General features: G+C 34.1%; 2 protein-coding genes across 2 annotated transcripts; both read left to right on the forward strand.

The window, feature by feature from the left end:
• Nucleotides 1-214: 214 nt before the first annotated feature.
• Nucleotides 215-2415, forward strand: LOC120145038 (uncharacterized protein At2g34160-like). The gene is made up of 6 exons (XM_039158950.1): nucleotides 215-326; nucleotides 565-613; nucleotides 1083-1145; nucleotides 1274-1298; nucleotides 2066-2090; nucleotides 2335-2415. The coding sequence occupies exons 1-6, from the start codon at nucleotides 216-218 to the stop codon at nucleotides 2413-2415; spliced, it is 354 nt and encodes a 117-aa protein (XP_039014881.1). The 5' UTR covers nucleotide 215.
• A 1882-nt stretch (nucleotides 2416-4297) lies between these two features.
• LOC120145569 (cysteine--tRNA ligase 2, cytoplasmic-like) lies at nucleotides 4298-9210 on the forward strand. The gene is made up of 10 exons (XM_039159395.1): nucleotides 4298-4379; nucleotides 4476-4732; nucleotides 4831-4894; nucleotides 5323-5484; nucleotides 6343-6513; nucleotides 7229-7510; nucleotides 7616-7741; nucleotides 8160-8378; nucleotides 8494-8610; nucleotides 8701-9210. The coding sequence occupies exons 2-10, from the start codon at nucleotides 4503-4505 to the stop codon at nucleotides 8971-8973; spliced, it is 1644 nt and encodes a 547-aa protein (XP_039015326.1). The 5' UTR covers nucleotides 4298-4379; nucleotides 4476-4502; the 3' UTR covers nucleotides 8974-9210.
• The last annotated feature ends 2258 nt before the right edge of the window (nucleotides 9211-11468 follow it).

Consider the following 11468-nt stretch of genomic DNA (forward strand, 5'->3'; position numbering starts at 1 on the left):
CTTAGGTATTTCATTATTCCCGTCTTCGTTGTCTAAAATAGCCTTCTCCCCCACTTCGTTCTGCTGAAATCTTCTTCTTCGACTTGGTTATGGGTTTGTGTTCTCAAAATTGGAATTACCAAAATTGAAATCCCTTTCCAAAGCCACTCGTTCCTTCCTCAAGCTCCACCGCTCTAGCCTCCAGTTTTTGTTTTCTGTCTCTGTAAACAACGAGAATGGTGGGAACAACAGAGGCAGTGGATTCATCAGCCTCCAACAACAAGAAGAACCGTATCCAAGTCTCCCATACCCAGAAACCCCTCTTCTTCTACGATAATCTTGCCAAGGTTCCTTAACTTTGTTTTTTCTTTCTAATTTTCTAACTCTCGGCGATTAATGAATAATATGAGACTTTGAGTTATGTCTTTGGGTTTTCATTTGTTTTTTCCGTTCGTATTTCTGTTGTTGTTGTTGATCATGATGTGAAAATATTCAAGACAAATGGGAATTATATGAACAAAAAATGAATTAAATTAGTTTTTTTGGTTAGTTTTTTATACATTTATTTTTGCTCCCTTTTGGCAGAGGTACATGCAACAATACAATGAGGTGGAACTCTCAGCGCTTGGAATGGGTATTCTTTCTTCGCTCTTCTTTCCACTTTCACTTGCTTGGTTTACTCATTATTGGAACTTTTTTTATTCGGATGTTCTTTTCAGTATTGAAGTGGCAGTTTGCTTTGTTGCTCTTTGTATTTCTTATTAAATGTTATATGTTTAGCTTTTGAGAGATGGGATTGTCATCTAAATTGATAGCTTCAACCTTTTTGGCTAAAATATCATGGAGCACTTAAACTGTTTTATTCTTGTTACCTTTCATGACTACTTCAATGTAATCAAAGGAACAAAGTGAACGATTGGTTTTTAACCACTCGAGCTGAAATACAACACATTACCTTGACATACAAACATGCTATGTGTATATTTATGGAACGTGATTTATGATTGTGTTGCAATGCGGCTCTTGGTTTTGAATGTTGAGGAAAACATAATTGTTTCTTTCTCTTGTTTTTCTTTTAACTAGCTTTCTATGCTGCCTGACAGCTATTGCTATTGTTGTTACCATTGCTGAGATATTGAAGAACCATGGGCTAGCCATAGAGAAAAGTGAGTCTTACTTGTAACAAAATATACATTTTAGCTTTCATCTCATTTTTATAACTCAAACTTTGTATCGTGATATATATGCATTATAACCAATTAGATATATAATGAGGTCTCTGGTTATTGTGTAGTTGATATGAGAGATGAATCAGGCGGACTGGGACATAAATTCTATTAATTGGTAGGTTAGGGATTAATATATAGTAAAATTCAGCTGTACTACTTTCGTCCATTTTTAATCATTTAACAATAACATTAATTCTCAGGTTCATTGAACTTTTCTTATTGCAATTTGTCAAGGTCGAGCTACAATATTAGCATGAATATGCTGGCATAAGCACCAACATTGGATTGACTGCAAGCCCTCTTGTTAACTTTTCTGGTGTGATTGGAAACAATTGTGTTTCTTTTGGGACTGATCTCTCATTTGACACCACCAGTGAAAACTTTACCAAATTGAATGCTGGGTTAAATATCAACCATTCTGATCTCATTGCTTCCATAACATTGCAAATATTTCTTTATGAAGAGTTGGGATTAACATTTTATGTCCATATATTTTCATAACATGAAACTTGTATTGAATAGTATTTCTTTACTTTTGCACGTAATCTTTCATTCTGCTTGTTGTGTTTGTGGTTTTGATTTGGGGGGTTTGTTGATAACTACTGGAATGATAAAGGTGACATTCTTACTGCTTCCCACTGCCACATTGTTAGCCCATTGACTAACACTACAGTTGGGGCAGAGAGAACCCATAGTTTCTCAATTAACGAGAACACTCTCACGAATGGTACACAACATGCTCTTGACCCATTAACCACAGTAAAGGCTCGCCTGAACAACTATGGGAAAGCACGTGCACTGATTCAGCATGAGTGGCGTCCAAAATCCCTCTTCACTATATTCGGGGAGATGGATGCCAGAGCAATTGAAAAGAGTGCTAAGGTTGGTCTGGCCATGGCACTCAAGCCATAAGCAAATCTATTACTCTTTGTTGTGTGGATACAGGGAAGACAATGGTTTTGATTGGTGGAGAAAAGTAATATACTTTTTGACGAAATTGGTATTGATGATCATGGTTCTCATGGATTGTAAAAATAATATGGTGGCCAACTGACTGAATTTAGCCATTGGTTTTTGTTGGATTTCCAATAGCATATAGTTTCATGTTATCAAAAAAATATTGTAGATTGAAATACTGTTGAGGAAGTCAGAGAAGTTTAATGAGTTGATGACAGTTGCTGCTGAGGAAGCCTTAGATAATGAGTAAAGCTAAGCTAGGAATAGGATTGTGAGTTGTGTTACTTTGATTGTGAGAATCTTCAACAGTTCTGTTCTTGTTTGCATGTGAGTGAAGCTTAGTCACTATGATGAGATTTTAGGAATTTTTGTAAACTACTATTGTCGTTTATTATTCAATATTCAAATTTGTTGTCAATCCCTTTCTTCTGCAGTCTTATATACTGTCAATTTAGACCATCATTTTGATTGTGTTCCTTCTACAACTATATCGATCTCTTTTTTATTATGACTTTAGAATATGGTACCAACGTTTTTGTGTAGCTTAGCTAGGTATATGTCAATCTTTTGACTTGAAGAATTTTTTGTGTATATAATATATAGCCAACATATATGATTAAGTTTAGAATGTCATGGTTATTATCTTTTGTAAGTCTGAACATTGTACAAACTTTTGATGGTTAATGTTATACTTCTTTTTGTTATTATGTAGTATATGACTTGCAAGTAATGTGCTAGTTTTCAAATATGTTAATTACTTTTTATAAAATTAAATAACATAGTGAAAGTTAAAAATTCATAATATTGAACCTGATATATTTTTATATAAATTATGTTGAAGTAAAATTTTAATATATTTTTTAAATAAATTATGTAAAATTTAATATTAATTAAAATAAAAATAATACATAATAAAATAATATATTATCAATGAATTTTTATTTAAATATATTATCGATGAATTTTTATATAAATAATTTTTATTTAAATAATTAGAATTTCACTTGTTAAAAAATACAGAACAAGGTCAATTTGGTAAAATATACATTCCAGTAATCTTTTATTCCTTCAACCAAACACTGTAATCTTACATTACTGCCAAACAAACCAAACACGGTAATGTAACATTCTCAGTAATGTGTTAGGTAATGTTACATTCCGGTAATCCTATTCCCACTGGTAATCTTATATTCCGTGAACCAAATGCACCCTTAGAAGATGAAAAACGTAGAAACTAAGCTTCGTTGTTCCCAGTGCTTCAGACATTTGTGTCATCCACCCAGAAAGATAGTCTCTTTTTGACATAATTGGAAGTAAAATTTATTGCCGAAGTCGCCATGGATTGATTATCTTACGAACGAAAACCGATGGTTGCATGCCCCATAAACAAAATATCAGATTGATGAAGAAGAAGAAGATCGAGGAGGAGGTTAATGGGATGACCAAAATGCAAGCGTCTTAAAAGTTTGGTGATTATTTGTTTAATTTACCCTAAAAAAATATGTCAGGTGACATTTTTAATTAGTTAACGGTCAAACTTAATAGTCCGTCACGGTCTGAGCAATTTGAGTTACGAAATAAATTGTTAGGCATTAAAGTGGAACAACGAGCATACATTGGACAATCTTAGTATATTTAAGCCTTAAATTTTAACAAAATATTAATATAACTTCTATTTTTGGATAAATTATTAATTTGACCCTTAAAGTTTAAATAAATTATCAATATAATCTTTAAATCTGATTAAAATATTCTATCAACCAACTATCAACGTTCACCACTATCGTTGATCACTTTTGTTCACCATCAAAATATTTTGTCTATTTCATAAAAAAATATTTCAAAATTTACGAATATAGTCTTAAATCTCAACTTCCTCTAAAATTGGATTATAACAATAAATTTATCGTCAATTCTATTTTAAAAATAAGAATCTTAAAATTATATATAAATCTATGTTATAATCAAATTTATAACTTTTTTATAATAACATAATTTTTAAAAAAAATATTAATTCAATTAATCAAAATTTTGCACACCTCTAAAAATCGTACAGAAAAGGCCCGGCCCAGCATCTCAAAACAAACCAAAATAAATATAGAGGCCCAAAAGAGAGAGAGAGAGAGAGAGAGCACGGTCATAACAACGAAAGAACAGCGGCGCAAAAACAAACAGTGAAAGCCAGTAGCGAAAAGGGGATCTCTGCATATTCAGGTGAATTCTGGAAACCCTAAACTTAACTTGAAAAATGATTTCTACTTGATTTCGGGGCATTTTCTGTAACGCTATTAATAATTCTGTTAAGATTAGTTTATATTCTTTTCCTTTAATCAAGGCATGGATCCTTCAAAGCAAGAAACAAACCAGAATAAACCCTCTAAAACATCGGCAAAGAAGGACACCCAAGAAGCACAATTCGTTGTTTACAATACCATGACTCAGCAAAAAGAGGTTTTCAAGCCCAAAATCCCTGGAAAGGTTTGCATGTATGTCTGTGGTGTCACTGCCTATGATTTCAGTCACCTCGGACATGCTCGTGCCGCTGTTTCCTTTGATGTACTTTACAGGTGTATAAATTGTTTTGGAGAAATCCCCTATGTTTCCCCCCTTTTTCCTTAGAAGAATAAATTGCTTGCTGACTAAATTCTGGATTGGAATTATACAGGTACCTTCAACACTTGGGTTATGATGTTACTTATGTCAGGAATTTTACTGATGTTGATGATAAGGTTTGAATTTCAATATGATCGTCTCTTTGGGTTCCATCTTGGTGTTTTAGTTGAGAGCAATGCAATATTTGTCTTCTGATATTGATATGATACTTAACCTTTTAATCCAATGCATTTAACTTTATATGATTCATTGGCTAATATGGGAGATTTGAAACCTCAACTCAGTTGTTTTCTCCTTTAAATCTATTGAACAATTTGGTTGTAAAATATGTCAACAGTTGGTCCCCCAGCTACAAGAGCTCATGCACTTCTATTTGATATATTAATCTGTATTGAACTTACTTTTCCCGCTTAGTATAGATGCTATGGGGGAATCGTTGCCAATTTTTCCCACCTTTGCTTTCTGACTATTAGTCCACCTAACATATCTCAACTACTATTCTTTCTTCCTCATGCCATGAGTGCCACTGATTGGACTTTTGCAGATAATTCGCCGGGCGAACGAGACTGGGGAAGATCCAATAAGTTTGAGCGGCCGATTCTGCAAAGAATATAATGTAGATATGAGTGACCTGCAGTGTCTTTCTCCAACACATGAGCCACGCGTTTCTGGTCACATTGAGCAAATCAAAGAAATGATAACCCAGGTTTTCTTCCTCTGAATACGCCAGTTGTATTTCCTAGACATATAGATGCCGTGATTCTTCTCTCCCTTTAGCCACATCACATCTATTTCTCCACGCTGAAAATGTAGTGCACATATCCATTGTCAAGTGCACTGTTGCATCTCTATTGTTATTACTTACTTCTGGGGTATTTTCCTTGTATAAATAGGTTTGTATTCGTAGAAACCCTTGATAACACTTTATGTTTTTATGTATGCATGCATGATATGTATATGTATGTATTTGCAAAGTGTAATTCATTTAAATGATTATAATTGGTAGTTAGTCAGATTGTTTACCCGTATAATTATGATAGAAGGCTATTGTTAGACATGCCATTATCATTTACTGTGTGCTTGTAAATTGTAATTTCTCTGCATCAGCCATCAGTGCAATGATTATCAATGGTGTCGCAAAGGAATTGTATGCAAGGACCAATGCTTTATTCTTTGAAGGGATTGCAGATGTTTTCCTTTTGATTGTTAAGAGCAGTTTTCAACTTTTTGTGCTGATTCATGCTGAGCTGAAGTTGCCATCTTAATTGTTAAGAGTTGTTGAACTGCTGGACATGAAGTTCATTACATATGTTCCATGTAGAAATGCTCTATTATAATTATTGTCAGAGTTAGAACCAACTCCCAACTTGTCTTTTAAAATATATTGCAATAATACAGGCGCTTTTTTCTCAATGTTTCATTCCTTTTAACATTTTTCTGTTGTGTATTGGCCAAATATTTCTAAGATCCTTTTTCTTTTTTTCTATTGCTATCTGTGAAGGCAATGTTTCCTATGCTGTTTTGTAATTTCTCCAATAACTTTCCCTATATTTTCATCTTGCAGATTATAAACAAAGACTTCGGATATGTGGTTGATGGGGATGTGTTTTTTGCTGTTGATAAGTTCCCAAATTATGGCAAGTTATCTGGACAGAAGCTGGAAAACAATAGAGCAGGTGAACGTGTTGCTGTTGACTCAAGGAAGCGCAATCCTTCTGACTTTGCATTATGGAAGGTTTGAAACCTACTTAACTTACTAGTAAGTATACAGATGTAATCAAGCTGAGCCTATCCTATAAGCTCGAGATTATTTCCTTTTAAAATCTCAAGGCTTGAGGTTTGCTTGATCATGGAGGAGCTTTAATTTATGTGCTTGAGCTTGTTTTGAAATAAAAATTGAACTACTTGAGCTCCCTTCAATTTGGTTCAGTTATTATTAAATTTATGTAAGGTGTAGGTATTTGTATTGCATTCATCCTCGTGACTTCTCATCTTAATTGTAGAAATTGCCCTCCCAAAGTTGCCAGCACTGTGCTGAATCTGGTCAGTCTATAAAAAAATTGCCCCTGATATTACCCATGCTTCCTAATGTCTTATTGTTGACTGAAAATAAAGGTATCACTTTCAACCCTATGAATGGAGACTTTAAATAGGCAACTGGATATAAAGTACAAGCTTCTTGAACATTTCATTTTCTCTAAAGTACTCCCGTTCAACACTTTTGTCGAACACATCCGGATGCATCCCCTTATGTGACATTCATCTCATGTCTAGGTAACAGTTTCCAAGGATGACAAACCCTAATTACCAAAAAGCAATTGTAGTTTGTTGAACCTAAATTTGCAGAACATATAGCATCAAAACTTCTTCATCCTTTCTATTTGCATCAGTCACCTGTCATTTCTAATATTGCTACATTTCCAAAATTTTATGTTCAATAATTGTTTCAGGCCTCGAAGCCTGGTGAACCATATTGGGACAGCCCATGGGGACCTGGACGACCTGGGTGGCACATAGAATGCAGCGCAATGAGTGCACATTATTTAAGCTTCAAATTTGACATTCATGGTGGTGGGCTTGATTTGATTTTCCCTCACCATGAAAATGAAATTGCTCAGAGTGGCGCTGCATGCGAAGAGAGTGATGTAAGTTATTGGATGCACAATGGGCATGTTACTAATAACAATGAGAAGATGTCTAAATCATTAGGGAACTTTTTCACAATTCGCCAGGTAAAGTTTGGGCTGATTATGTGTTTGATTGCCCCCTAGTGATAATCACAGAAGAAGTATTCTCACCCGAGCTTCTTTTGTGTGTTAATTTGTGTTTTCTTTTAGATTACCGAAAGATATCATCCACTGGCTGTGCGATACTTCTTGATTAATGCTCACTATCGTTCTCCTCTCAATTACTCCGTTGTTCAGTTGGAAGGTGCATCAGAAGCTATTTTTTACATATACCAGGTATTGCACTTAGCTATTTTTCATTGCTATAGGCATATGCTGGTCAGAGTTCAGATGACTCAGCAGAGAGTGGTTTGGCCTTTTAGGCATATATTTGTTTGTCTGACTTGTCTAGGGCTTGTATACATGCGAGTTTTCATGGATACATGAGTGTGCCTCTTTCAGTTTATTGGAGTTTCAGACCTCTCCTCTCTTTCGTTTTACCACTTAAGACTTCTTTGATATTCCCCCCACCTCTCCTCTCCTTCAGGTTAAAAATTACTCATTTGACTGACCGACTTTGGTGTAGGTACATAACTATTTTTCTGAGTTGACCTGAGAGACGAAGTTCTTTTAATTCATTGACATAGGCCAATGTACCTGTTAGTTTAAGATTAAAGTCCTTGCGATTATTATCTTTACCCTCTTTGTTGTGCAGACTTTGCAAGATTGTCAAGATTCTCTATCACAACTACAAGAAGAAATCCCCAATGATGGCAAACCGGCTCGGACTACTCCGGATGCCAAGGAGTGCATTAGCAAGCTCCGAAATGAGTTCCAGACAAAAATGTCAGATGACTTGAGCACTTCACTTATATTGACTGGAGCCTTTCTAGAAGCATTGAAGTTGGTAAACAATTTGTTGACCATGTTAAAGGTATTTGTGTATCTTCCTGCATGCTAATTACTCTCTCTTACACATGTATAAAATGTTTGTACATGCCTAAGTTTATGCCTAGGCAAATACCTTATATTCTCTTGTAATTTTACAGAAGAAGCAGCAAAAGCAGCAAAGGTTATTGGTAATTCAATCCCTTGTAGAGGTCAAGAAAGAAGCTACAAAAGTTTTGGATGTCCTTGGATTGCAGCCACCTTGCTCTTATAACGAGGTGAGACAGGCTTGGCTTTGTTGCATGATGTTACTGATTCACGTATTCTGTAAAAGTTAAACACTAAAGACGGGTTTTCTTCCAAAACAGGTTTTGATGCAATTAGAGGAGAAAGCATTAACGAGAGCCGGGTTGGTGGAAGATGACGTGATTCGTGTAATTAATGAAAGAGCTGAAGTGAGGAGAAACAAATACTTTTTGAAAAGTGATCAGATGAGAGCTGAGCTACAAGCAAAGGGCATTGCACTCATGGATGTAGGAACGGAAACAATCTGGAGACCCTGCATTCCTGTTCAACAAGGACCGGAGGTAGTGCGATCAGGAGACTGCGGCCAGGTCCCTCCCGAGCCCAAAACTGCATAAGAATGCATACCTTGATTTGCTGTGATGAAGGCCATTCATAGACGGTTTTGATTCATAATTTATAAAATGCAGGTCTTCCCTAATGTAACCTAATAAAGATGTGTGATGCTACATGGGGTACATTTGTTTCTATTTGCAGCCCTTTGGCTGCGTAGACAGTGAGCCAGATTCTTGCTTTCCTTTGCTGATAGAATATACATTTAACAGAACATTGAAAAGAACTTGTTTTAACTTGTATTACTCGGACTATGGTTATACTTTGGTGATGCCGTTTTAACCTGAGCGGTCATGTCTGAATAGATATTGAATATGAGCTGGATTAATATAAGAATGACTTGTATTGATTTTTTTGTTTTGGATATATTTGGAATTTTACTAATTTTTGTTTTATAAAACTGTAACTTTGCAGATAATTATTAATATGTTTTTTACTTTTTAAATGTGTAAAATAACTTCTCCAACAAAAATGTCCATATGTATATATTGTGTTATCATATGCTTTTAAAATAAGTTAAATTATAATATTTGAAGGAATTAATAGAAAAAAAATTAACCTCGGGATTGATAATACACATTTAGAAAAGTAATGGACTAGAAAATGACCAAATTATAATAAAAGGATTAAATTAAAGAAACGTATAGTATAAGGACGTTTCAGAAAATTGACTATTTTTATAAAAATCAGGATAAAAGAGAAATATACTTTGCTCAACATTTTGGGGATTGTCTCAGGAAAAGCGGGCTAATATACGGCTAATATACGACGTTACCGGATACATTATAATATATTTAACAAATTCGGTTTAGCGCTACTTGAAATATCGAGTAATAACAATGTTGTAGGTGGAAATCATGAAAAAAATATTAAAAATTTTGGCAACCGGCAAACTTAGCTTGTCGGTTTGTGTCGATACAAATGAAAAATGTATCGATCTATAGCAATATAACAGGTAAAAATATGATAAAATCAGTGTCATTATAATAAAACCGGTAAACCGCTACCGGATATATTGAAAGTGTCGATAAATTAATATAAGTATAGACACTTTTGTAATTTAAAAGAGAAGAAGTTATAGCGTCTAAAAAGTGTCGATATTTTATACAAATGTATTGATCCATAGCAATATAACATGTAATAATATTACAAAACAGGTCTCGAAATGATAAAACCAGTAAAAAGCTACCAGATATATTGAAAATGTCGATACATTAATATAAGTATCGACACTTTCGTAATTTAAAAGAGAAGAAGTAATAGCGCCTAAAAAGTGTCGATACTTTATACAAATATATCGATCCATAGCAATATAACAAGTAATAATATGACAAAACATGTCTCGAAATGATAAAACCGGTAAAAAGATATCGGATATATTGAAAGTGTCGATAAATTAATATAAGTATCGACACTTTCGTAATTTAAAAGAGAAGAAATTATTGTGCCTAAAAAGTGTCGATACTTTATGAAAACGTATCGATCCATAACAATATAATAGGTAAAAATATGACAAAACCGGTATCGAAATGACAAAACCGATAAAGCGCTACCGGTTATGTTGAAAGTGTCGGTACTTTAATAAGTACGCATAAACAAGTGTCGACACTTTAAAAGAAATAGGTAAATATCCTATCGAAAGTATCGACATTTAACATAAAAAGTATCGACATTTAATAATGATTGTCGCATAATTGCAGCAACAGGCGTTAGACAACAACGGTAATGTTGAGGGTATTGCGAGCTTTTGGGGTGTCATGTTGCCTAACTATATGAAATTCACCAACTGTGAGAAGGTAAGACACCATACAAATAGGCATAAATGATGTTTTTGGATATATAATGTTGAATTTTGTCAAATTGTGTGTGAAATTTGTTGCAGATCATGATTACAATAAACTAGAATAATTCACATTGGTATCTGTTGGTGTTGGATATGAAAGAACGTGTTGGAACTGTATATGATAGTATGTTTAAATCTAAAGCATCTAAACAGAGAGTGAATGATGCTAAGAGATTAGTATGTATGAAAGGAAATTATGTAAATTATAATGTATAATTTGTTTAGATCATAATTTCATATTTTTTAATACAGATTAAAATATTAGATAGTTATAATGAGAAACACATTTGGGTAGAAGCATGTAGCTCTCTAGGAAAAGTCCCCTTGCAAAGATTCAAATTCGTGGAGCATAAGATGACCGAACAATTGAATGGATATGATTGTGGCATCTATGTGATGATGTAGATGGAATCGATCGGTTCTAGCGGGGCTACTGGTGATTTTGTAAGTAGAATTAAAAATTAGTTTGCCATTACATTGTTAAAAGTCGTAGATTGAATGTTGTGGTTTATAATACTTAACGTACTGACAATTTGAATATATGTTGTTCGAGAATGGGATCGTATGCGAATATTAAACGATCTCGTATTCCACAATCAAAATCAACTAAGAGAGAATATGACAAAAGCTGCCATGCTACACAAGAATAACAAAAGG

The sequence above is a fragment of the Hibiscus syriacus genome, unplaced genomic scaffold (assembly GCF_006381635.1).
Source record: "Hibiscus syriacus cultivar Baekdansim isolate YM2019G1 unplaced genomic scaffold, ASM638163v2 tig00110893_pilon, whole genome shotgun sequence".
NCBI classification, from domain to species: domain Eukaryota; kingdom Viridiplantae; phylum Streptophyta; class Magnoliopsida; order Malvales; family Malvaceae; genus Hibiscus; species Hibiscus syriacus.

What these genes read in the sequence shown, in the direction of transcription:
- LOC120145038 (XM_039158950.1), top strand. Translation starts at nt 216, where the DNA reads ATGGTGGGAACAACAGAGGCAGTGGATTCATCAGCCTCCAACAACAAG. An exon ending in TCTACGATAATCTTGCCAAG is followed by an intron (nt 327 to 564) that starts GTTCCTTAACTT and finishes CCCTTTTGGCAG; the next exon opens with AGGTACATGCAACAATACAA. An exon ending in CAATTGAAAAGAGTGCTAAG is followed by an intron (nt 2,091 to 2,334) that starts GTTGGTCTGGCC and finishes AAAATATTGTAG; the next exon opens with ATTGAAATACTGTTGAGGAA.
- LOC120145569 (XM_039159395.1), top strand. Translation starts at nt 4,503, where the DNA reads ATGGATCCTTCAAAGCAAGAAACAAACCAGAATAAACCCTCTAAAACA. An exon ending in TCAAAGAAATGATAACCCAG is followed by an intron (nt 5,485 to 6,342) that starts GTTTTCTTCCTC and finishes TTCATCTTGCAG; the next exon opens with ATTATAAACAAAGACTTCGG. An exon ending in ATTTGTTGACCATGTTAAAG is followed by an intron (nt 8,379 to 8,493) that starts GTATTTGTGTAT and finishes GTAATTTTACAG; the next exon opens with AAGAAGCAGCAAAAGCAGCA.